Genomic DNA, 25,602 nt, shown 5'->3' on the forward strand with positions numbered 1-25,602 from the left:
CTCTCCCTCATGCATGCCTAATGAGCGCCAGGCAGAGGCGCCGGCACGGGGCCGAGTAGGATCCAATCTTGCCGAGTGTCGACAAGTCATTTGGAAGAAGCCCTGGGAGCGCGCCCGGTTTTATTACAGCGTAATTAGAAATAAAATCTTGTTGCAAGAGGAGAATAAGAGACGGGTGTTAATCCTGTAACGGGAGGAGATGGAGCCGCGCTTATAAAGGAGATTAAGGAGGGGAGGCGGAAAGCCTGTCACGACTGCCCGACTTGCCCCCTCCTCCGCGGCTCCCCAGGCTCCGGCAGGAGCAGGCTGGTGTGCCTGCCCGTGGCCGGGAGAGGGCTTGTGGCGGGTGTGCCACAGGTGCCCATGGACCTCCTTGGTGGGCACGTTTGGCTGGGCACGGTGGCTCGGCTGGTGCCTTTGGAAGGGCTGGGGAGCGGTGCCTGCCTTGCGCCTCCCCGGGGAGCCCGACTGCAGGCAAACATGGAAATAAGTCTCTCAGATATCGTGCGGCTCTTATTAAATTTGCATTGGGCTAGAGTTGCAGTTCCTCTTCAGCATCTCCGGGATGGATGGGTGGATCTTTAATCTCAGCACCCAACCCAGGCCTCCTTTGGGCATTGGCTGTGGCACCGAGCTGGGCTCAGCCTCCCGAGACCAAGGGCAGCTCCGGTGCACGGCCGCTGCCTGCCAACCCGCTTCTCTGCCCCGAGTCCCCCCCCTCTTGCTGCTTGCGTGGTGCTGGGGTGCAGGAGGTGCCTGCAATCCATCCAACGGGGCGAGCGGTTCTGTGCCGTGTGGGCAGGGGTTTCCCTGCAGGCTGGGTTTGCTGGCCCGCCCCAGGGAGGCTCCTCGTCCCCGGCTGAGCCCCACGGCAGGCAAACGGCATCGTGGAACAGCGGCCGCAGCAGCAAAGTGCGTTACAGCCGCGGTGGAAAATCACAGGCTTTGTTCTTCGGGGCTTCCCCCTCCGTGCCCTCCCCTGGGAGGCGTTTGTCACTTTAACCGGGGCCAGAAATAGCACCAAACATTTATTGGATTTGTCCAGGACGCCTTGGGATGCATATGCTCAAAGTATGGCTAATTCATAAACGCTGGCACCTATCGATTCCCTAGCAGTTAAAAAGGGCTGCGTAAGGAAATATTGGCCCCGGAGTGCCAAGGGAAAGTTCTCTCATTAGTCTTATGAACTATAAAATGTGCTCTCTCCCGAAGCCCTGACCCCATTGTTTTTATAAATGTGTATTGGATGGAGCAGTAGCTGGTAACCTGTATCGACTGCAATTTTTCTCCTGCAATTGGAAGGCCCTTGGGACTGATGCCGCAGCTCCGTGGCCGCCGCAGGCAGCGGGTGCAGGAGGGGATTTTGGTAACGGCGAATATTGTGTGTGTGGGCGTGTGTGTGCACAGCGAGAGACCCTCCTGATGTTTGTGCAGGAGCCCCCCTCTCGTGCTTTGCCCTGGGCGAGGGGCAGGCCCCGGGGCTGACGGGGCTCTCGGCTGCCCGGCTCCTCTCTTGCAGGGTGGGCGAGGGGCGCAGGGGCTTGGGCGAGGCGTTTCCGAAGGCAGCAGCTCGAGTCTAGCGGGAAGAGTTATAGAGGCACATCGCTCCCGTCTGGCCATGGGTGCACTTAATCCTCTGCTTCCCGTCGAGCTTTTCCACCTCCTGGCAGGCAGAAAGATCTGATTTTATTCGGCGACCTTCGGTGTTAATCTCGCTAGCAAACTCGGCAATCAGTCACTTCGCTGAGGTCTCTGTCGGAGCCGTTTACATCAATTACTGCCCCGCGTGTCTCCCTCGAAGCAGCGCAGCGCTCCTTGGTGGTGGTGTTTGCCCCTTTTTGAAAAGGAAGGAGCAGAAGCCGTGCTGTCGGGCTGCGTAGAGCTTACGTTTGATGTGCTGGTGTCTTTAAAGCCAGGGCTTGCAAGGGGCAGATGCCTCCTGTCGCTGCACCGTAGAGGTGGATGCTAAAACCTGCAGATCTCCTGCATGTTCCTGTCTCTGGGGGGATGCTCTGGCTCGAGCCCCATCCCGGAGCCTTGATCTCGGGTGCGTGGGCTGTAGGTGCAGGCAGGGCTTGGTCTGCAGTCCTGGCCAGCAATGCTCTCGCCCTGCCCGCTTGCACGTGTCGCTCTCCTCGTCACCTCCCGCTGCCTGGGCAGGAGCTTGGGGTCCGCTCCCCTTCGCCTGGCAGTTAGGCTCTCGTGTGCCCCACTGCTGCTGCCCCAGGTCCTGGGGGGGGGGGGCCTGCAGTGCCGCTGCTTTCTGCTCCTCCGCTGGCTCCTAGCACGTCGCTCCGGCTCTGACGAGACTTTATTTCGCAGGGAGGAGCATGGGGTGCCCGCAAACAGGGCTGTGGTTGGGCACACACGGATGTGTGGGGGGGCAGTGGGGGCTGCCGAGCACTTTGCATAATACAGCCCCTGTTATCCTGGGAACCGTCTCCCCCGCCTCCAATTCCAGCGCGGCCGATATTCTTCGCTTACTGGTTTGATGGGAGATGAAAAATTAATGTTTGATTTGCATGTTCTTTCAGCTGCGCCGGCGGGACTGCTCCCCCCTTCCCTGGCATGGAGGCGTGTAGGAACCCCTCGATGGCTGGGAGCACGGGATGCAGCACCGTGCTGCTGCGCAGGCGTTGCCGGGCCGTAGTGCGGAGGCAAAACTGGTGGCAGGGGGTGGTTTGGCTGGCAACATGGTGCAGCCGAGCAGAGGGACCACCCTGTCCCAAAGGCCCCACAGAAACTGGCGTCGAGGGCTCCTCTCGCTGTTAGCACTGGTGGTGGGACAGGGGCACGGGGTTTTCCAGGCGGGCAGGGGTGCTTCTCCGCAGTGCCTCCACTTACCCTGCTCTCCACGTAGCTACTACGCTGTGCCACAGTGCAGGTGTCTCTATTCGTGTTAATCGCTATTAATATTCATGATGAATTATAGGGGTCAGGCCAGTGTCATGAGCGAGCCAGACTTCTTTCCACATGCATGCTGGTGTGTGCCAGGCTCCAAGCCCTGCGGGCGGAGGGGGCTGCTCCGGCAGCGCTGCCCGGGGCTGAGCCGCTCTCCTGCCATCCTCCCCCAGCGCTCAAAGAGCAGCTCAAGCCCTTATTTGTTTTCACTTGCTTCTAGGTAAGTTAAGCTAATTATTAACTCAGCGGGACGGACTCACTTTTAATTGCCGCGTTGCTGTGCAGCGTGTGGCACAGAGCATCGTGCTGGCAGAGGATGGTGCCATGCGCTCTCCTCTCCCTCCGCAGCCACCCCAGAGCTCCTTGTGCCAGGCGGGAGGGGAGAGGGCTGTGGGCAGGCTGCCCTGGCTAAATCCCCTGCATCCAACTTCAAGCCAGAGACCTCACCCTGGTGCAGTCATGGTGTGGGGAGGAGGAGGGAGGACCCCCTTTGCCTGCCCGACTCCTGCCCACAGCTCCGGTGCCTGACCGTGGTGCCCAGAGCCTGGGAGATGATGCGCTGGCTCGGGGTTGTCTTGCTCATCCTCCTCCCTCTCCCTTTGTGTCTCCAGAAAATAGGTTTTTTATTACTTCTTACGGAGGTTTGTACATATCGGACGTGCAGAAGGAAGATGCCTTGTCCACCTACAGGTGTATCACCAAGCACAAGTACAGCGGGGAGACGCGGCAGAGCAACGGAGCCAGGCTCTCGGTCTCAGGTGAGCACGTGGATGCTGGCGGGGGAGCCCCGCAGGGCAGATGTGGCTCCTGTGCCCGTGGGGGGGTCCAGCCCTGCCTGCCCACAGCAGTGCCCGTTTCTCCGGGGCGCAGGGGAGCAATGGCATCGCCACCTCCCATCCCTGCAGCGAGAGGCTGTCCCAGTGGGGGAGCAGGAGGTCAGGGCTGCACAGGGGGTCCGTGCTGCCCGCCGTGTGCCCCCGAGCCCGCAGCCTCCCCGGTGCTGGCCACGGCGAGCGGCAGTGCCGCACGGCACCCCGAGCGCGAGGCGACGGGGCGCGAGGCGATGCGATGTGACAGCCCGCGATGTGAGCAGCCTGACGCGATGTGACGAACGCGCAAGCGATACTGCGGCGCGGGCCGGAGTGCCGGCTGTCTCGGGGCGCTGCCGGCTCTGCTCGCTGCCCAAATTACTGCACTCGGGAGGCAGTTCGCCCGACTCGCGGCCGCGTCGCCGCTCCTGCCACTCAGCTCTCTGCCATATGCTTTTTCTGTCCTTGGGCTGTGGCTCCGGCGCTAGCTCCTCGAATTAACCCCCCAGAGGCAGGGAAGGGGTCCGGGATGGCCGCGCTGGGGCTGGCCTGACCTTTTCCCAGCCTCTCGGAGGCCAGAGGGTCCCGGTCCCCGCCGTGGCCGTCCTGCCGCACAGCCCCCAGGCATTCTCCCGTGTACCATCCCCTCTGCATGCACGTTCGGTCTGGCCCGGTCCCCTTCTGGTCGCTGTCGTTATTTACACGTCACGGCGTTTTACTTCTGCTTGGGAGTAATGAAAGAGGTTTCTTTCCCCTGGAATTTAATTTCACGCCTGAGACTTGGTGATTAATTCTCTCCTTTCCCAGCTGCCTGATGGGCCCCTTTGCTTGTAAATTTTGAAATGTGCCACAGAATTTGTGTATTTTGCACCAATTAGGTGTCACCTTGAGTAATTCCTCCGGTGCTGAGTCTATTCATCCCATCAGCTAGTACGATGTGTTTCCCTCCCACCTCCCCGCAAGCCTGCTGCCCCGGCCACCGAGGGCCATGCTGGCTGTCCCGGGTGGGACAGGTCCCCCCGTGCCCAGCAGAGTATGTGGCTGGTGTCCTGTGCTCGTGCCCAGCAGAGCTGCCGGCTCATGGGGATGGCGAGAGCCGTTCTCTCCTGGCTGACACTGAGGGGACATGGTGGTACCGGTGTCACCATGCCAGAGGCTCTCCTGGCATCCCTGCGGGGAGAAGCCTTGTCTCCTCCTCTTCTCTGGGTGAGCCTGTTTCCTCTCCGCACCCAGACCCGGCGGAGTCCATCCCCACCATGCTAGACAGCTTCCAGTCCGGGGAGGTGAGGGCGGGCCGGCTGGTGGAGCTGCCCTGCATCGCCTCGGGCTACCCCAACCCGGCTGTCCGGTGGATGAAGGACGGGCGCCCGCTCCCCGCCGACAGCCGCTGGACCAAGCGCGTCACGGGCCTGAGCATCAGCGACCTGCGCGTGGAGGACAGCGGGACCTACATCTGCGAGGTGACCAACACCTTCGGGTCCGCAGAGGTCACGGGGACCCTCACAGTCATAGGTGAGAGCTGGTGGGTGGGAGCGGGGAGACCTTTGTCCTGCTGCCCAGGGCCCGCCTTGATAAAGCCTTCTTAGATATAAAGCCTTTAGAAATATAAAGCCTTAAAGGTTTAGGACGGGCTTAGCAGGGAAGGATGGTGCGGGGACCACCTGCCTCACTGGGCAGTGACGTTTTACATGTACTTGGGCTGGTGCTTCCAGGGCAGGAGAGGCAGAGCACACAGTAATGACGAGATGCCTCCCACCGCGCTGCCCAGCACCGCCAACGCCTCGCCCGCTCTCGCCCTTTCTCGCACAGACCCTCTGCGTGTGACCCTCACACCAAAGAAGCTCAAAACGGGCATCGGCAGCACCGTCATCCTCTCTTGTGCCCTCAGCGGGTCCCCCGAGTACGCCATCCGCTGGTACCGCAACACGGACCTCGTGGTGGTGGATGACTACATCTCCATCCGCGGCATCAGCAACGAGACCCTCCTCATCACGGCCGCGCAGAAGAGCCACTCCGGGGCCTACCAGTGCTTTGCCACCCGCAAGTCCCAGACGGCGCAGGACTTCTCCATCATCATGCTGGAGGGTGAGCTGGCTGCCTTGGGGTTGGGGCTGGCGGGGGCTTTCCTCTGCCTCCCTCCGAGCTGCTGCGTCCCCGGGGTGTGCTGGGATGCTTTGGGCATGGCTGGAGGGGTGTGAGACCTGCCGGGGTGGGGGCTCCTGCGGCCAGAGTGCTCCCAGCCAGCTTCCTGGGCTGCCCGTGCTGGCTACAAGCCACTCAGGGACACGGCATGGCCAGGATGGGGAAGGACCAAATTAAGGGTTGACTTGTCTGTCCCCAGCCCCTGGGCTGAGGCGATGCCTTTCACCAGGAGTCCCCTCCCTGATCCGGATCGCTGGACGTTTGGGCAAGGGATGGGCTCTGCCGAGCCAGGTGTCCCCTTGGGCCACTGTCTGCATCCACCCCCGTGCCCGCTCTCGGCACCTCCCTGCTGCGGGGGCGCAGGCACGGCCGTGTGCGTGCTGCCGACCGGGGCTCCCTCCCCGCCGAGCCGGGGTCCCCAGCCCGGGTGGGAGCTCAAAGCTGTCTGGCCAGCGGGTGGCTGCTGCTCCCTGTGGCTGCCGCTCCCTGACCCCCCTCCCCCGGGTGCCCCCCAGATGGGACCCCCCGCATCGTCTCCTCCTTCAGCGAGAAGGTGGTGAACCCCGGGGAGCAGTTCTCCCTGATGTGTGCCGCCAAGGGGGCCCCGCCGCCGACCGTCACCTGGGCGCTGGACGACGAGCCCATCCCGCGGGACGGCGGGCACCGCACCAACCAGTACACCATGTCGGACGGCACCACGGTCAGCCACATGAACGTGACGAGCCCGCAGATCAAGGACGGCGGCGTGTACCGGTGCACCGCGCGGAACTCGGTGGGCAGCGCCGAATACCAAGCGCGAATAAACGTAAGAGGTGCCTGTCTACTTTTAAATATCAGAATAGGACTTGGACTGGGCTTTTGGTTTTGTTCTGTTCCCTGGCCGGCCGCTCCTTCTCGCCTCTCCCTCCTCTCCCCAGCCGCACGGCTCTCCCTGCTGTCCTGACCCTGAGCGCCCCGCTCCTGCCCCGCTCGCTCCCGCGCCTGCCCACAGGGCTGAGACTCCCCGCCATTAAAGCAGGGACTTTAACGACGTGTAAAGCAGCTCTGGAGCCCTGGAGAGCTGGAGCTTGGCTTTGTCGGGGCAAAAGGGCAGTACTGTCCTCATCAGGGTCTGCTCTTGCCCCACCGAGCCCCCTCCTCGGGGTCTGCGCAGGGTCGGCAAACACCTCCCCAAGGGACCCCACGCACGGGAAGGTGGTGGCGGGCACAGGAGCACCCTGGGCCCCCCATGCCCTCCTCCATGGTGGGATCCCAGCTCCCTGGCAGCCCGCGCGCCCACCGACCCGGGGATCTACACGACAAACGATGATGAGGCAGCACGTGGAATTGTGGAAAATGAGCTTTGATTTGTCACGTCTGTATGTTCTTTGTCTGCTAAAAGCCATGGCCACGTTAATCACCGCGTTATTACAGCTGGAGCGTGTGCTTGGGGTGTTGCAGGGAGCGCTTTCAGGCACAGGGTATGGCATAAGCCCCCGCCCGGGACTAATCCCCAGTTAAAGCTCCCAGGCGTACAGGTGGGAGCGAGACAGAGACCAGGTAGCATTTATTTGTCTACGGAGAACGAGGGTTGAAGGGCTGTGTTTGTCTGTGTCTCAGGTTTGAAATGTATCTACTGGCTTCTTGGCTGGGATCCCGGGAGACTCTGGATTTTGCTGCTAAATTTGGAGCAAGTTCATCCCTCAGCCACGAGAAGCCAGAGCAGCGTTTTCAGTGAGGACGTTCCCTTGTCTCCCTTTTTGCTGCCTCTCCACCCTTGACGGGCTGTCACTAGATAACATTTGGGGTTTTTTTGCCCTGGAGTGGAGCAAGTCCCTCAGACAGGCCCAGGAGATGGTTACAGGGCAAGATGCTGATTTCTTTTTCCCTGCTCCTTTTCTAAACGTGTCCTGGTACGAGAAACGCCGTCCATCAGCTTGGCCTGAGTGGCTGTTACGCTGTTATCCTTCTACGCCCCTAGGATGAGGAGTCAAGGTGGGGTTAATCTCTAGATTAGTTTGCTGTTTTATGCAGTGGCTGGAAAAACAGCGTAATTATTGATGCATGAAACCTCTCGTTGACACACTCACCTGCGGCGTTCTCCCAGTCCTTATGCCAGCACTGGAGCCAGCCACAAACTGGTGACTGTCTGGCTTTCTGGCAGTACTCAGGTTGCCAGTGGGAGGCAGAGGAAGGTGTATTTTAGGGGACACGAAGTGCATTTGCCAATGGAAGGCAGGTTCCCATAGCAGCCTTTGTCGAGGACATTTGACACAGGCAGTTTCCTTCTCAGAGGCAGAGAGCGGCTGTGACCACGGGAAGCGTTCCCCACCTCTTCTCCGGTCCCTGTGCCCGCAGGCGCTGCTGCCTGCACAACTGGGGTGGGATTTGCTGGAGCGTGGCCGTGACCAGGGACCGCAGCCCCTTCCCTAGCTGTGCTGTGGTAGACGTGTGCGAGTAGCTGTAGCTGGAGGGTGCAGCTGAAGAGCAGCTTTCCCCCCACGCGCTCGCAGAGGAGCCCGTGCCCGCTCCTCACCCACACCAGGCTGGGTCCCGACCGCTCTGGTTACCTCCTGTGCCTGGGAAGCTCGCTCTGAAGTAGCAGCAGATCTGCATGCAGCCAAACTGCCCTTCGGAGTTAACCTAGCCTGCCTCTTCCTTCCTCCCGCATACGCAGGTCCCCCGAGCATCCGGGCGATGAAGAACATAACGGCGGTGGCGGGTAGGGACACCTTCATCAACTGCAGGGTCATCGGGTACCCCTATTACTCCATCAAGTGGTACAAGGACTCCCTGCTGCTGCCCGATAACCACCGCCAAGTGGTCTTTGAGAACGGGACTCTGAAGCTGATGGACGTCCAGAAAGGCATGGACGAGGGAGAGTATCTGTGCAGCGTGCTGATCCAGCCCCAGCTCTCCATCAGCCAGAGCGTCCATGTCACGGTGAAAGGTGAGCGGGCAGAGAGGCCGTCCAGGTCGCGTTGGGGACATCTCTGCTGTGGGATGGAGGCAGAGAGGTGTCACATGGGGACTCTGTGGCCAGGCAGCGGCCGTGCGCCTCCAACGCTGCGCCGATGGGAGCTCATCTCCCGCCACAGCAGCCCCTGGGAGCTGGCTCAGCTCCTACCAGAGCGGCTACCTGGTCCTGCCCGCAGCCACCCCAAGCCACACCGTATCCATTTCCCAGTACAAGCGGTGGAGCAAGGATTTACGGTGTAAACACAACGTATTAAAGCATCTAACCTTTGCTCGGATCACCTTCACCGATGTTTTTCTGTGTGTGTTAGCTTTTAAAAAAATAATCCTCTCGGTCCTCCGAGCGCACAGAACATCTTAAAAGCTTCTCCCGGCCATCAATTATTCAGCCCCATTGAGGGAGCTATCAGTCCTAATGAATTGAGCCGGGTGCACTCGCTCGCAGTGGCTGGCTGAGATTGTGCTGCGAGCGTGCGGGCTCCCGGATCGCCCGTCCTCGGAGCTGCCGGCTCGGCTCTGCCCGTCGCCAGCGCGGTGTTTGCAGTAAATCATCTAGACAAACCCGGCCGCGCTGGGGACGCAGCCGGCCAATTGTCTCTCTGCCTCACCCAGCAGGGTATTTAGGGACTGGAGTTTGCTCCGAGTCCCCTCCCTCCCCTCCCATCCACCATTTTCTTATTAGGAATCAGGGTAGCAAGAGAGCGCATCAAGCTGATTGTAGATGCTGCCACTTGATTAGCTAACGCTCTTCTCCAAGGCTTCGCAGAGGGCAGAGCAGGCTGCAGATAGCCTGTGTGAGGGCGGCGTGGGGAGGGCTGCTCTCCCCGCGGGTCTGCAGCGCAGGGCACGGCCAGCCCTGCGTCCCGCACCTCCTACAAAACGCTCATCTGCTGGGAGTCCCAGGGCTTGAGAAGAGGCCAGAGTTTGGCGGTGGTCTGGGACGACTCGGACAGGCAGGGCTGGTGTGGAGAGCACCTACAGGGATGTGTGTGTGAAGTTAAATAACGGGAGTTGCTTTTGGTCGGTCACCGCACACGGGAGGTGCCCTTGGAGGATGCGGGATGCTGCAGTTCAGCTGAGGAGCTGTATGTTCTGGGGAGCAGCTGCTAGCGAACCCTTCCCAATCTGAATTTATTGCCTCGATGGGTGGCCAGTAACAGGCAGAGGAAGGCGAGCGGGCGGCAGCGTGGCGCGGGCTGGTGGCACAATGCTCTGCCATGGCCAGACGTCTTCGGTCCGCCTGCAGCGCAGCTGCTGGAGCTGTACACCCGGCCCAGCTCGCTGGATTCCTTGTTTGCTCTGGCCAGCACATAAAAGGCCTGTGGAAAGGAGTTGCGAGGGCCCTGGAAGACCGTCAGAGCTTGCTCCGCGGAGCAGAGTAAATAAACATAACTGTGCAGAGGGTGGCGTGGAGCACCGTAAAGCTTTTATTGCCGTGAGCGCCTGGCGACCACATTAAGTGCCACGAGTGAGTTATGCGGGTCTTTCCGAGCACAGTAAAGCTCTTTATGGCTCCCTGGGGAGCAGGGATGTGTGGGCAGCCCCCAGCTCTGCTCCCCGTCTTGCGGTGAGGGAAACTCCTGCTTGGTTTAGCTGCTGCTGCTTAGCCTGGGGACCCCAGGCTGGGGACCCCTGGGACTTAGCAGCGGGCACCCTGGGCACAGAGACCCTCGTGCGGTGCCCTGGGCTGCGGCCGTATGCCCGGCTCCTGCTGCAGCTGCGCAGGAGAGTGGGGAGGCCGTGGAGAAAGGAGGATTGCAGTGGGGAAGGAGAGGTGAGTTGCAGGCTCTGGTTGTGGGGAGCTCGAGCGGGGTGAGCTCTTCTGGTGAGGGAGCCTGTCCTTCGCCCCACGGCTCGGCAGCGGCTGGTGGGGCGTGTGCGGTGAGGCGTGGATCCACAAGCCCATCCCTGCTCTGCAATAGACTGCAGTGCATTCCAATTAATTATTCATTAATTATGGAAAACAGGCAGCTCTGGCTCCATGGGTCCGGCAGCTCGAGCCATGTCGCTGCAGTGGGCGAAGGGGCAGGCCAGCCCTGCCTGTACCCATGTGCCTGCCAGCAGCGGCTTGTAGCCCAGGGGGGCCAGGAGCAGCCCCCCGCTTGCCCACAGGGCTACCTGGATGGGCACAGGGCAGAGAGCAGCACAGAGACCCCTGTGATGCGCTGGGCTGGGCGTGGGGTGGGGATGGGAGCCCAGGGACGTGTGCGGTGGTGCGGGGAGCTGCTCCTGTGCCCGGACGAGAGGGCAGCTTGTTTCTGCTGAGGGGACGATTGGCAGCCTGGTAATTTAATTATGGAGACTGCAGAAAGAGGATCTCACCTACCAGGTGCTGAGTCTTGTTAAGCTAATTGTCTCCCTCTCTCTGCTTTCTTCCCCCTCCCACATTGCCGGAGATGCTGCGGTTGCCTAATTAAGTTATCAGAAAGATAATGGCTCGTTCTGAATCCAGTGTCTTTAAGAAAAGCATCCATCTAATAATTGCTTTACAGCGAGCAGATAAATGCTGAGGGGGAATTGCGGCTGGCGTGTGCTGGGGGTGGCCAGGGCTTCCCCCAGAGCAGGGCTCGCTCTGCGTGGGAGGCTGGCGTGTCTCCGTCCTGCTCCTAGGGTGGTGGCCCTGCCAGGCGGGAGACATCTTCCTGCTGTCTTCATGGCAGCACCTTCCGCTCGCCCTTGGCCGTGTTCCTGCTGGAAACCAAAGCTGGCCCTCGTTTTTGGGCACTGAAGCTGGGCTGCTTCTCCCCCCGGGCCAGCATCTCCCCAAGCCCTGCTGTGGCCCGTCCCTGCTGCAGGAGGGCTTTCCCTGGCCAGGCTCTCCAGCGGGCTCTGCCTCTCCCCCTCGCAGTCCCTCCGCTGATCCAGCCCTTCGAGTTCCCACCCGCCTCCATCGGGCAGCTCCTCTACATCCCCTGCGTGGTCTCCTCCGGGGACATGCCCATCCACATCACCTGGAGGAAGGACGGCCACGTCATCCTCTCCGGCTCCGGCGTCACCATCGAGAGCAAGGAGTTCATGAGCTCCCTGCAGATCTCCAGCGTCTCCCTCAAGCACAACGGCAACTACACCTGCATCGCCAGCAACGCCGCGGCCACGGTCAGCCGGGAGCGGCAGCTCATCGTGCGGGGTGAGCGCTGCGGGGCCGGCCCGCTGCGTCGGGCTCGGGAGGGTGGGCAGGGACGGAGGGGCCAGCACATCAAGGAACAGAGAGAAGTTAGCAGGTTGGAGGGAGATAACGCTGTCCTGGGTGCAGGAGCAGTGCAGAAGCGGGCAGGGAGGGTGAGGAGCAGGGCTGAGCCGGGGCAGCCACGTGCCTGCAGGCAGGGAGGAGCTGCGAGGAGCTGATGGGATTTTTGCCACAGTAACTGTCTTTTCTCTCAACTTACTCAGTGCCGCCTCGTTTTGTGGTCCAACCCAACAACCAAGACGGCATTTACGGTAAAGCCGGGGTGCTGAACTGCTCCGTTGATGGGTACCCCCCTCCGAAAGTCATGTGGAAACACGCAAAAGGTGAGAGACAGCAGTGTGGGGGAGAGTCCTCTTTCGGCACTGCTGCCCTGGCACCGAGCCTCGCAAGAGCCCCTCTGCCTCGGCTGAGCTCCGTGCCTCTGTGTGCCCTCCTAGGAAGCGGCAACCCCCAGCAGTACCACCCCATCCCCCTCACGGGCCGCATCCAGATCCTGCCCAACAGCTCCCTGCTCATCCGCCACGTGCTGGAGGAGGACATCGGCTACTACCTCTGCCAGGCCAGCAACGGGGTGGGCACGGACATCAGCAAGTCCATGTTCCTCACCGTGAAGAGTAAGTAGCCAGGGCTGTGCTGGGCTGGTGGTGGTGAGGGGCTGGGGACCTGCTCCCGGCACGGCTGCTGGAGGGGAGCAGAGGTGGGCACATGCCCCTGCATGGTAGTGGTGGCTGTGGGGTGGGAGCTTGTCAGCAGAGCCTGCTCCGGCGTGACCCCCTGCTCTGTGGAGGAGCCAGCCTGGCTCTGCCCTCGGCACCGCGCATCCCCGTGATCGATGGGGCACGGGGAGGGCATCAATTCCCCTCCTCCAGGGACCCGCTTCCCTTCTGCTATTAAACACACTTTGTCCATAATAAATCGGAGCAATCAATCTACATCATGCAGGAGGGAAGGAAATAGCTGGGCTAATTTGACAGGGATGGGCCGGGAAGTGTTGTTAGACACAGTGTTTGAACAGCGCTAGCTATCGGATTCCTCTCCCGTCGCTATCAGCAGAATACATAATCTCCAGCTCCTCCGTGTTTATTTTGATTGTTGCTGCATTCAAACCCACGAAGGGGGTGGTGGAGGGGGACCAACCCCATCACGCTCAGTCCTGCAGCAGCTCCCGTGTGTCCCCTGGGCAGGGTGCTGCTGGGCAGGGGGGATGCACAGCCCTCCCTGGGCACCGCTGTGTCCTGGTGAGGGTCTTGTGCCTGGGAAATGGCCTGGGACAAGGCAAGGAGAGAGTGGGTCTGGCTCGGGCGGTCCCCTTGCTGCCTCCCCTCCCCAGCCACACGCTTTATGTTCTGGCATCATCCGCGGGCGATCCTCTCGGGGCTTCTCCCCTCCCCACCCGGCCTCTGCTCCCCTCCCTGTCATCTGTTTAATTTATCCTGCTGCCTGATGAATCGGAGCGAGCGACTTCAAACGCCGCACTTCAATGAGGCGCAGGTACAAAGTCGAGGCGATTAATCCCGGGCGAGCGCGCAGGAGTCTCGGAGCCTGAACTGCTGCCTTGTCCCCGCTCTCCGCCGTAATTGCATCCCAGGACAGGTTGCTCGCTGACTTGAATAGCACATAACCTTATTATGCGTGTGCCTTTACGTTTCCTGGAGCCCCCGCAGCCTTTGAAAAGGTTTGGATGAAGCGGCAGACGGAGCCCGCAGCCAATTAAGCGTTCTACGGGGCTGCGTGTTTTGTTTCAGTTTGGGGTTTTTGTTTGTCTGGTGAAATGTCAGGCCAATTACGGGAGATAAGCGCCGGCTTTCCTTGGAAGCCAGGCCGCTGCGGACGGAGTTAAACGGGAGTTGATCAGAGCCCAAACAAAGCGTGCTGGCGGTCAGCAGGGCAAGCCCGCCCGCATCTGCGCGTCCCCTTCCCTGATACCAGGGCGATGGGCTCCGGGGGCGAGCGCAGGTGAGGAGAGCGCCGGGGCGTGCTGAATGCCGTTAGCACACGGCTGCACGCCTCGGCGGGCGCCGGGAGCAGAGCGTGTGGGACGGAGGGGTCCTGGCCTCGGGGGTCCTGCGGGCTGTGCCGGGGCTGGCGCAGCGCTGGGAGGGGGCTGCTCTGCTCCATCCTCCCCGCAGCGCGATGCCAGGGTGAGGGGGTCCCGCGGGATGGGGGGGGCAGCTGCCTGCACGTCGCGGGCACAGGGATGGTGTGTGGGGAAGTTGGCTGCTGCATGTGAGAGCATAGCTGATTGCTTCCCTGCAATTGGAATTAATCTCATGCTTCAGGTGGAGCTCAGCTAATCAGTGTAGAAAGGAAGCTGGAACGGGTGCAATCAAATTAACATCACGGAGCTGGCTCTAAACAAGGAAGGGGGGGCGAGGGAGGCAGGCACAGCCCTTGTCACCGTTGTCACCAGCGGGCTGCGGAGCGGTTCGTGCCCCAGCCCGGCGCGGGCCGGCAGAGCGTGCCGGGGGCTGACGCCCCCCTTTGTAGTGAGCCTTATCTCTGCCCAGCAAGCGGGACGAGCCTCGTGTCGGGGCTTGTTAACAAGGCACGGGGGGAGCATGGCTGGGTGGAGGAAGGTGTCAGAGGCAGGCTCTCCTCGAGGGAAGCCTGTCTGCACAGCAGCGCTCACACGGGGCTCTGGCTATTGCTCTCGTGGGCAGAAAGCAGCGTTACTGGTGTCCCTGCACCCAGGGAGGGGCCCTGGGCCAGCCGGGAGCAGCCCCCAGCAGCCCTCAGAGGGTCCCACGGCCAGTCCCGGGTAATGCTGTCCCTCTGCAAAGGGCAGAGCCATGTCGGGCACCGCTGTGCAAGAGGTGCCATCCTGCACCCCAGACGTGCTCTCTGCGCCATTGGTTGGGGTTTTCTTTTGATTTGTTTTGCTGCTTCCCCTGCTCTGGGCTGCGCGCCGCTCTCCTGGGACCCTGGCAATTGAGAGGAGCTGAGATGTTTACATCCAAGGAGCTGCTTTTAATCAAACATCAATAAGTGCAGTTCAGCGAGGCAGAGCCTGACACAGAGCTCCTCTCAAGGGGGCTGCTGCCTCCACAGGGCTCTCCTGCCCCTCTGCCCTTGCCCTGCCTGCACATGCCCTTATGCCGTGCCGTGCACGCTCAGAGCCATGGCGACTGGCCTTGGGCTTGGGGTGGGCACAGGAGCCCCCCGCCATCCCTAGGCTCTGCCTCTGCCCTGCTCTGTGCCACGGGCAGCCAAGGTCCCCTCGGGCAGGATGGCCGTGGGGCGATGCCAGCGGCCGCCAGCCTGGGCACGGCTCCGTCCCAGCCGCGGGGACACCTGCCCTGCACCCCACGAACACGGCAGCTCGGGAGGAGAACTTTCCTTAGCTGTTAATTGAATTACATTGCCACGGAAAGCCGAGGAGTCGTAGCTCGTTAGAGCCCCTGGTGTCCCATTAGAGCAGCGTGTGTTGCCTTTGCGGATTGCCATTATCGTATATTACTGCGGGACTCGGCGCCGCTGTTTGTTTACGTGTTACACTTTGTTCTGCTTACCCAGGCTGCCCTCGCCCCCCCAGCCCGCTTCTCCTGCAGGCTCTGGGGAGCTGCTGGGCTGCCGAAAGCCCGGCTCCTCTCCCGGGGTGGCACCGGGGCTGCAGCCCGGCCGGGTGGCACGTGGGGCCTCCCCACCGTCCGTGTTGGCATACTGGAGCGGCGATGGAAAAACCCCACACGTATCCCTGGCATTGCAAGGCGGCCTCGCTGATGTGAAATCGCGCTCTGTATTCTGTCCAGGTTTAGACGAGTGAATTATGCAAATCTGTGATGGAAAACATTCTTCCTCTCATCCTCGGGAGTGTAAAACCTTAGTCAATAATTCATACCCGCACGTCTCCGACTGGAGGCTTTCTCTTCATTATAGTGTGTGCTTGGTTATTTGTCTTTCGCGTTTTATTGTCTACCCCGGTGTAATGCTATGCATTATAAAATTTATCTGCTTCATTATTTTATGATCCTGAGCTGCATAATGCACCAAAACGAATCCACTTCGGGCTCACTGAGACCTGCGTCCTCCTCCTCCCCGGTGCGGTCTGTGGGCTGTGCCAGGGCTGGGCAGCTGCGGGTGGCACCCAGCCGTCCCCGGGCACACGGGTGACCCCCTGTCTCCCCGCAGTCCCGGCCATGATCACCTCCCACCCCAACACCACGATCGCCATCAAGGGGCAGACCAAGGAGCTGAACTGCACGGCCCGGGGCGAGCGGCCCATCATCATCCGCTGGGAGAAGGGGGACACCGTCATCGACCCCGACCGCAACGCGCGCTACGCCATCGCCACCAAGGACAACGGCGACGAGGTCATCTCCACCCTTAAGGTTAGGGGTCTTGCACCTGCCTAGGCTGCGGGCTGTCTTGCTGGGGTGATGGAGGGGCAAGCAGCACAGGGGGTGCCTGGTGAGGGTGTCGGTGGTCCCCGGTGGGTGCTGGGGAGGCTGGCGCTGTGCAGGGCTCCCAGGGTGGCAATATGGAGCCCAGCGGGGAGGGGTGTTAGAAAATCCGCTGGAGGGGTTGTGTCTCCAGCCATCAGCACCATGTGCCATTTGTGTACGAGGGGCTGTAGCTGCAAAGGTGTTCTGCAGCACCAGGAACGTCTCAGCAGATCTGGTGCAGGAGACAGGAGCTCTGGAGGGTGACCTGCCTGCACAGGCACAGCTCCCGCCGGGGCGGTGGTGGGAGCAGGCTGCGGTGGTGGGAGCAGGCTGCGATACCGGGGCACGGCGCTCAGGGTAGCGCAGTCTGACGTGGCTCCTCTTCTCTCCCGAAACACCTGTAGCTGAAACCAGCCGACCGTGGGGACTCGGTCTTCTTCTCCTGTCATGCCATCAACTCCTACGGCGAGGACAGGGGCTTGATCCAGCTCACTGTCCAAGGTACTTCCTCCCTCGTGCATGAGCTCTGGGTGCAAAGCCTCTCCACAAGGGTCCCCCTGCTCCCAGGGGGCTTCTCTCCCTGTCATCCCTAACCTGCCCGTGTGTCCCCAAGAGCCCCCTGACCCGCCGGAGCTGGAGATCCGCGAGGTGAAAGCCCGGAGTATGAACTTGCGATGGACGCAGCGGTTTGACGGCAACAGCATCATCACGGGGTTCGATATCGAGTACAAGAACAAGTCGGGTAGGTGACGGCTGACCGCTGCCTCCCCTCCCCGTGCCACCGCGGCCCCGGCGAGCGGCGGGGCTGGGGGCTGCGCTGGGGCCGCTGTGTCCCGGGGCCGGGCTGCGTGGGCAGGTGCGGGGCTGCCCCACTGCTGCCTCCAAGGGGATGTCCTGCAGCCTGGTTCCTTCGAGGAGGAAAGGAGAGAGCAGCATTAGCGAAAGATGCTAATTTCTGGTGGATGGGAGTGTTTGAAAGGGAATATTAAAAGAGACAATATTTGCCAAAAGCCAAACCCAGACTGCACAACAGGGAGGAGGGGGAAGCAGGACCTCTCTGGGGGGGGGGCAGGGATGAGAGCTGGAGGTGCTTCGTGGTCCCCTTGGTGCTGCGGAGCCCAGGACACAGTCCGGGTGCTGACCCTCCTGTCTGGCTCCTCTGCTTTTCCAGATTCCTGGGATTTCAAGCAGTCTACGCGCAACATCTCCCCGACCATCAACCAGGCGAACATCGTGGACCTCCACCCAGCCTCCGTGTACAGCATCCGCATGTACTCCTTCAACAAGATCGGGCGCAGCGAGCCGAGCAAGGAGCTCACCATCAGCACGGAGGAAGCAGGTGCGGCGCGGGCACTGGGGTGGCCACGGGCAGCGCGGGGGCTGCAGCCTTGAGCGAAGCTGGCTGCGACAGAGCGCTCTGAAAGCTGAGCCTTTTCCTCACGAGGAGGTCCTGTCCCTGATGCTTCTCAACATACCCTTTTGGGTCTGTTTCTCCGCAGCTCCCGATGGGCCTCCCATGGACGTCACCTTGCAGCCAATGACGTCCCAGAGCATCCAGGTCACCTGGAAGGTGAGCGGGGCTGGGGTGGTGCGGGGGCTTTCCCTGGCCACGGGGCCTTGGGCAGCACCAAACATGATCCCAAGCCTCTATGGCAGCAGCTTGTCCTGGGATGTGCCGTTTCATCAGTGGCACAAGGGCCAGGAAGAATTTCCCAGGCAAAATGAAAACCTAAAGGTGGGACGTGCAGCTTGGCTGCGTCGCACGGGGTCCTTATTAATCATGTTTTATAACCACCTCATTATCTCATAGGATGTCCGTGGGGGGCCATGGGCGAGAGAGGATAAATATGTGAAAACCAAGACGCTGGGTTGCAAAGTAGTTGAGCAAAGATCAATACAACTTAGAATCAGATTTATTTTTCCATAGGTGCATAATGAAAAATAAAATTGATTATGAAGTTAGGACTTAGGAATGAACTGGCAAGTCAATAAATTTAGGGTTCCAGCTTCTTTCCCCCTCCCCTTAAGCGCTGAAAAACAGATTGATGGAAAATAAGATTAACTTCCAAGATAAGTCAGTTCGTTTTAGGAGTATTTCAGTGAGATGGATTGCCCCGGCTTTGTGACATAAATTTGTAATCAACCCTATTGATTTCTTAATGCTTCAGAGAAATATTGTTAAGATTGATCTCAGCCTGCCCTTGTGCATTTTTAAGGCCTTCAGGCTCAGGGTTTTTCCCTCCTTCCATTGAGCTGCTCCAGTCAGGGAATGGCACTGACCAGGCATGTCCCACTGCCTGGCCAGCGCCTTCCTCTCTGGTGGCCTCTGAGGACCCAGGGGACCTTCTTTATTGCTCTTCTGCCACTCAGTATGTGCGTCCAAGTGCTGCTGTGGGGCGAGAGAACTTAAAAGTATAGGGAAATGTTGGGGCAAGGGGGTCCTGCGAGCCTTCCGGCCCCGGGACATGCTTGCTGGGCAGCGGAGCCCTGCATGACACGGCTCCGTCTTGCCCCCCTCCTTCCTCAGGCCCCCAAGAAGGAGCTGCAGAACGGGGTGATCCGTGGCTACCAGATTGGGTACCGGGAGAACAGCCCGGGCAGCAACGGGCAGTACAGCATCGTGGAGATGAAAGCCACGGGAGACAGCGAGGTCTACACGCTGGACAACCTGAAGAAGTTTGCCCAGTACGGGGTGGTGGTGCAGGCGTTCAACCGTGCGGGGACGGGACCGTCGTCCAGCGAGATCAACGCCACCACGCTGGAGGACGGTAAGGCTGGCCCTGGCTCTGGTGCTTTTCCTGCTCCCCGGTGCCAAGGGACTCCCAGCCCTTCCACCCTCAGTGCTCCCTGTCGTCCTCTTCTCCCGGGCAACTAGTGATAGGACAAGAGGACACAGCCTCAAGCTTCGCCAGGGGAGGTTCAGGTTGGACATAAGGAAGCGTTTCTTCTCAGCAAGGGTCATTAGACATAGGAAGGGGCTGCCCAGGGAGGTGGTGGAGTCACCATCTCTGGAGGGGTTTAAGAAAAGCCTGGACATGGCACTTAGTGCCCTGGTCTAGTTGCCATGGTGGTGTCAGGGCAACGGTTGGACTCGATGAGCCCAGAGGGCTCTTCCAACCTCATTGACTTTGTGACTTTGTGACTTTGTGACTTTGTGACTTTGTGACTTTGTGACTTTGTGACTTTGTGACTTACTTTGTGACTTTGTGACTTACTTTGTGACTTTGTGACTTACTTTGTGACTTTGTGACTTACTTTGTGACTTTGTGACTTTGTGACTTACTTTGTGACTTTGACTTTGTGAATCACTCAGGTTGGAAGAGCCCTCTGGGCTCATCGAGTCCAACCGTTGCCCTGACACCACCATGGCAACTAGACCAGGGTGTCCAGGCTTTTCTTAAACCCCTCCAGAGATGGTGACTCCACCACCTCCCTGGGCAGCCCCTTCCAGTGTCTAATGACCCTTGCTGAGAAGAAATGCTTCCTAATGTCCAACCTGAACCTCCCCTGGCGAAGCTTGAGGCTGTGTCCTCTTGTCCTGTTGCTCGTTGCCTGGGAGAAGAGGCCGACTCCCACTTCACTACAACCTCCCTTCAGGTAGTTGTAGACTGCACTAAGGTTACCTCTGAGCCTCCTCTTCTCCAGGCTAAACACCCCCAGCTCCCTCAGCCGTTCCTTGTAGGTCAGACCCTCCAGACCCTTCCCCAGCTTGGTCGCCCTCCTCTGGACTTGCTCCAACACCTCAACATCTTTCTTGAAGTGCGGGGCCCAGAACTGGACACAGTACTCAAGATGCGGCCTCACCGGTGCCAAATACAGAGGGATGATCCCTTCCCTAGACCGGCTGGCTACACTATTCCTAATAGAGGCCAGGATGCCATTGGCCTTCTTGGCCACCTGGGCACACTGCTGGCTCATGTTTAGCCGGCTGTCGATCAGCACCCCCAGGGCTCTTTCTAACCACTCTTCCCCCAGCCTGTAGCGCTGCATGGGGTTGTTGTGGCCCAAGTGTCAGACCCGGCGCTTGTTCCTGTTGAACCTCATGCTGTTGGTCTCGGCCCATCTATCTAACCTGTCCAGATCCCTCTGTAGGGCCTTTCTACCCTCCAGCAGATCGACACTCCCACCGAGCTTGGCGTCATCTGCAAATGTGCTGAGGGTGCACTCCATCCCTACGTCTAGATCATCTATAAAGATATTGAACAGCACCGGCCCCAGCACTGAGCCCTGGGGAACACCGCTAGTGACCGGCCGCCACTTGGACTTTTCCCCATTCCCCACCACCCTCCGGGCTCGGCCATCCAGCCAGTTTTTAACCCATCAAAGACTCAAGGGTTAGAAGGGTGTCAAGGTGGATTTAGACATTGCTGAGGTGCCAGGGAGGTTTCTATCTGTGAGGGATCACTGGTGGCCTTGGTTGTTTCAAAAACAACGAGAAGAAAAAGTTTTGCGGTGCGTTCGCTCGGCAGTTTTTCATACTTAATTAAGGCTCTTGTTAGCCTGTCAAACCGTGCTCATTTCCTGGCTGCATTAGCACTCCTCCTGGGGTATTCAAGGGCCCCTCTTTTAGCAATAGTGTCTTTTCCATAATTATATTACCTTCATTTTATTCAAGCGGACTATCTGTGTTAGTTTATTATACTCTGTCCCTAATTACATGGTGCTTATATTTTTGCACCTAAGTAATATAAAACAATAATAATTTTCAAAGAGGATCATTACACTGATGTATTATTATTTAAATGCTCATAAAAATAAGTGTTACCTCTTAGGGGGCAATGGGATCTAATTACTTCGCGTGCAGCCAGCTCTCCCACTCTCCCCTGGCTGGGAAGCACAGCGTGTCCTGGTGGCCCCCCTGCCCCCTTGACCGTGGGGGCTGCACCCACCTCAGTGGTCCAGGAGGAGTAAAACTGCACGTCGGAGGCGGACCGCTGTGTTTGCCTGGCCCTGGTGCCCCACATGCTGGGCAGGACCAGCTCCAGGGGCTTGAGCAGGCAGGGGAGGGGGTCAGGAGCGTGGTGGGGCCCCATGCGGATGCAGTCAGGGCAGCTGACCTGTGGGACACGGCTCCTTCAGCCTGGTGTGTGCTGGGCACGTGCTGCCTCTCCATCCTCCTGCTGATTGTCCTCCCCGTCTGTCCCCTCCCCAGTTCCCAGCCAGCCCCCCGAGAACGTGCGGGCCATCTCCATCACGTCGGACGTGGCCGTGATCTCCTGGTCGGAGCCCCCGCGCAGCACCCTCAACGGGGTGCTCAAGGGATACCGGGTCATCTTCTGGTCCCTCTACATGGATGGAGGTGAGTGCTCGTGGAGAGCAGGGGACTTGGCCAGGGGGTGGCATGGGGTGACGGGCCCCGTCTCCCCGCAGAGTGGGGCGAGATGCAGAACATCACGACCACGCGGGAGCGAGTGGAGCTGCGGGGCATGGAGAAGTTCACCAACTACAGCGTGCAGGTGCTGGCCTACACCCAGGCCGGCGACGGCGTGCGCAGCAGCGTGCTCTACATCCAGACCAAGGAGGACAGTAAGTGGGGCACTTGCTCGTGCCACAGCGCGTTCTGTCGCTGCGCTGGCAAGGGAAGGGCTGGAGGGGCTGCGGGGGCACAGGGGAACCCCCTGTGTACAGCCACGGGCAGCGCTGTTCCCTTTCTCTGTTTTTCTTCTCCTTAAGTGCAGATATTTAACTATTTCCACCCCTGCCTGCCCTACTTGAATGCCATTAATTCGGGAGCAGAGCGTTTCCCGGGCCTGTGGGCTGGCGTTGCTGCCTGCCCATCCTGGGCAGCGCCAGATGCTGGGCAGGCGTCTGGGCAGGGTGAGGCTGAGCCACTCCGGCAGATTAAGGAGACTGAGGACACGGCCATTAAAAGCCAATCACGGTTTCTAAACTGGAGTCTGGGCTGCAATTAATCCTCCTGCCTCCGGCTTGGCAGGGGACCCGAGCCACCCGCGGAGAGGTGTCCTGCAGGCAGTGGGGTGATGGTGGGGTGGCCGCTCCCCTGCAGCCCTGTCCCTGCTTGCGCCTGCCCAGTGCTGGCACAGAACCATCACTGCAGCTCGTCCCCAGCGCACGGTGGGGATGCCAGCCCTGCAGTGGGGCGTGCCACCTTGCTGGGCTGGGCAGAGACCTCAGAGACCTCCTGGTGCCAGCTCTGCCACGCTCGCCCTCCTTCAGTTCCAGGTCCCCCAGCCGGCATCAAGGCCGTCCCGTCTTCTGCCAGCAGCGTGGTGGTGTCCTGGCTGCCGCCGGCCAAGCCCAACGGCATCATTCGGAAGTACACCATCTTCTGCTCCAGCCCCAGCTCGGGGCAGCCGGTACGTGCTGGGGTGGGGACGGGGACAGGGCTGGGGAATCGCTGGGGTGTGCCGGGGAACGCTGAGCTGGCTGAGCAGGAGCGGGAGGGAGAGGGATGGGAGGTGGCAGCAGCAAAGGTCTCTTGGGCCACGTCTGTGCACTGCAGAGTTGCAAGGGCACCCGTGGGCACTCTATATCGGGGCATAGTCCCATAGTCACACAGAATCGCAGCTACAGGCTGGGGGAAGAGCGGTTAGAAAGCGGCCCGGATGAAAGAGACCTGGGGGTGCTGATCGACAGCCGGCTAAACATGAGCCAGCAGTGTGCCCAGGTGGCCAAGAAGGCCAATGGCATCCTGGCCTCTATTAGGAATAGTGTAGCCAGCCGGTCTGGGGAAGGGATCGTCCCTCTGTGCTTGGCACTGGTGAGGCTGCACCTTGAATCCTGTGTCCAGTTCTGGGCCCCGCACTTCAAGAGAGATGTTGAGGTGTTGGAGCGAGTGCAGAGGAGGGCGACCAAGCTGGTGAAGGGTCTGGAGGGTCTGACCTCCGAGGAACGTCTGAGGGAGCTGGGGGTGTTTAGCCTGGAGAAGAGGAGGCTCAGAGGTGACCTTACTGCAGTCTACAACTACCTGAAGGGAGGTTGTAGCGCAGTGGGAGTCACCCTCTTCTCCCGGGCAACCAGCGACAGGACAAGAGGACACAGCCTCAAGCTTCGCCAGGGGAGGTTCAGGTTGGACATGAGGAAGCATTTCTTCTCAGCAAGGGTCATTAGCCATTGGAAGGGGCTGCCCAGGGAGGTGGTGGAGTCACCATCTCTGGAGGGGTTTAAGAAAAGCCTGGCCATGGCACTTAGTGCCCTGGTCTAGTTGCCATGGTGGTGTCAGGGCAACGGTTGGACTCTATGAGCCCAGAGGGCTCTTCCAACCTCATTGACTTTGTGACTTTGTGACTGACTTTGACTTTGTGACTTTGTGACTGACTTTGACTTTGTGACTTTGTGACTGACTTTGACTTTGTGACTTTGTGACTGACTTTGACTTTGTGACTTTGTGACTGACTTTGTGACTTTGTGATTTTGTGAATCACTGAGGTTGGAAGAGCCCTCTGGGCTCATCGAGTCCAACCATTGCTGTGACACCACCATGGCAACTAGACCATGGCACTCAGTGCCATGTCCAGGCTTTTCTTGAACACCTCCAGAGATGGTGACTCCACCACCTCCCTGGGCAGCCCCTTCCAGTGTCTAATGACCCTTGCTGAGAAGAAATGCTTCCTAATGTCCAACCTGAACCTCTCCTGGCGAAGTCTCTCTGTTCCCTCCCTCCGGCACCTGCCCTGCCCAGCACTTGCTCCAGAAGGGGAACTATGCCAGCAGCTGACTGAAAAACAAATAGAAATCAAACCTGGCCCCATCCCTCCGTTGTGAGGGAGAGGATGATGGGAGGTCTGCAGACTAGTGCTTATCAAAAGCTCCTTCTCAAACTCATTTCACTATGTGAGCCTCTGGTTTCCAGGGCAACATAATCTTTTCATCAAAGCAACTGGTAAAACCGCTGGGATCTGATATTGTTTTCTTGGCGTCTTGTCAAAACTGTCATTTGGGCAGCAAAAATTATGTCTCCTGTACAATATTCATATAGGTGTGTGCTTGAGGGGTACGTGTCCACCTGTGGGCCCCACCAGGGCGTGTTTGGGGACAGTGGATGCGTAGATCCCTGTGTACACAGCACTCCCACACCCACCCCGTGCAGCGGGGATGGCCGAGCTCCCAGCCCCTCGCTGGGGCTGGCACAGTGGGGCAGCACTGGCAGGGCTGCGGGTGCTGGGCAGGGCAGCCCTTCCCCACACAGGGTGCTGGGCAGGGCAGCCCTTCCCCACACAGGGTGCTTGGGGCAGGGCGGCTTTGGCCCCGATGGGCTGGAGCCGGGCTCTGGTGCTGCAGCCAGACCCCTCCAGAGGATCTCTCCTGGGTCGGGGACTTTCACTGTGGGTGATGTGGGAGATGAACCCACACAGGGTTTTGGGGAGCCCATGGCTGTGCCCTGTGACCACAGAGGGCTTTGGCAGCCCGGTGGGGCTTGCCTCGTGCCTGGTCCCCACTGCAGCTCAGCGGGCAGCCAGGGAAACGTCCTTTCCTGGGAACAAACCACACCGTCGCAGCCATCTGCTCCTCGGCTCTGGCCCGGGTTCCCTGGAGAAATGACGACACCAGCTGGTTTACACTGGCATGGAGAAACACCAGGCAGGGCTGGATGCTGCTCGGGAGCAAACCCCAGCACCCCAAGGAGGTGGCTGCCAGGGCGGCCATGCACCCTTGGAGAGCAGACAGATCTGCGGGGGGGTGATGGGGACCCATGGACCTCCTTTGCCAGCTGGGGACGAGCCTGTGGGCAGCAGGATGGTAGGGGTGCCCTGGGTCGGGGATCCTGGGGGTGATGGGGCTGCCCAGGTGCAGGCAGCTGGCCCACAGGTACCTGCTTCTTGGTGACAGCTCAGGAGCTGCTCTGGCCTCTGTTTTGCCGGGGCCGGTGATGGTGCTGGGGGTGAAGGTCTCACGGAGGCTGTACCTTCTCACGTCCCCCTCTCCACAGGCCCCCAGTGAGTACGAGACCAGCCCTGACCAGCTCTTCTACCGCATCGCCCACCTGAACCGCGGGCAGCAGTACATGCTGTGGGTGGCTGCTGTCACCTCCGCCGGCCGGGGCAACATCAGTGAGAAAGTCACCATCGAGCCTGCTGGGAAAGGTACGGCGGGGGCTGCCAGCTCTGGGGGGCACGCACCATGGCTCTGTGCCCTGCCCCGGGGTGGCTTGGGCTGCTCTGTACCAGCCTGCAGCAAGGGACAGCGGGGGAGACGCATGCCTGGGGCAGAGGAGGGACAGCACGGGGGGTCTCAGCTCTCATAACACATCAGGGGGTCCACGCAC

At 60.2% G+C, this 25,602-nt stretch overlaps 1 protein-coding gene across 1 annotated transcript in view; it reads left to right on the forward strand.

The window, feature by feature from the left end:
- Nucleotides 1-25,602, forward strand: part of DSCAML1 (DS cell adhesion molecule like 1) — a 107,413-nt gene that overhangs the window by 55,392 nt on the left and 26,419 nt on the right. Inside the window, exons 4-21 of the mRNA XM_068418293.1 lie at nucleotides 3,513-3,659; nucleotides 4,944-5,222; nucleotides 5,520-5,795; nucleotides 6,368-6,664; nucleotides 8,509-8,781; nucleotides 11,656-11,934; nucleotides 12,198-12,317; nucleotides 12,432-12,608; nucleotides 16,123-16,322; nucleotides 16,781-16,877; nucleotides 16,990-17,118; nucleotides 17,548-17,715; nucleotides 17,876-17,946; nucleotides 18,904-19,144; nucleotides 21,529-21,675; nucleotides 21,747-21,902; nucleotides 22,554-22,693; nucleotides 25,267-25,420. Coding sequence (XP_068274394.1) covers nucleotides 3,513-3,659; nucleotides 4,944-5,222; nucleotides 5,520-5,795; nucleotides 6,368-6,664; nucleotides 8,509-8,781; nucleotides 11,656-11,934; nucleotides 12,198-12,317; nucleotides 12,432-12,608; nucleotides 16,123-16,322; nucleotides 16,781-16,877; nucleotides 16,990-17,118; nucleotides 17,548-17,715; nucleotides 17,876-17,946; nucleotides 18,904-19,144; nucleotides 21,529-21,675; nucleotides 21,747-21,902; nucleotides 22,554-22,693; nucleotides 25,267-25,420 — 3,351 coding nt within the window. The remainder of the gene's footprint in view (nucleotides 1-3,512; nucleotides 3,660-4,943; nucleotides 5,223-5,519; nucleotides 5,796-6,367; nucleotides 6,665-8,508; nucleotides 8,782-11,655; nucleotides 11,935-12,197; nucleotides 12,318-12,431; nucleotides 12,609-16,122; nucleotides 16,323-16,780; nucleotides 16,878-16,989; nucleotides 17,119-17,547; nucleotides 17,716-17,875; nucleotides 17,947-18,903; nucleotides 19,145-21,528; nucleotides 21,676-21,746; nucleotides 21,903-22,553; nucleotides 22,694-25,266; nucleotides 25,421-25,602) is intronic.

Source organism: Nyctibius grandis, chromosome 25, assembly GCF_013368605.1.
Source record: "Nyctibius grandis isolate bNycGra1 chromosome 25, bNycGra1.pri, whole genome shotgun sequence".
Classification (NCBI taxonomy): domain Eukaryota; kingdom Metazoa; phylum Chordata; class Aves; order Nyctibiiformes; family Nyctibiidae; genus Nyctibius; species Nyctibius grandis.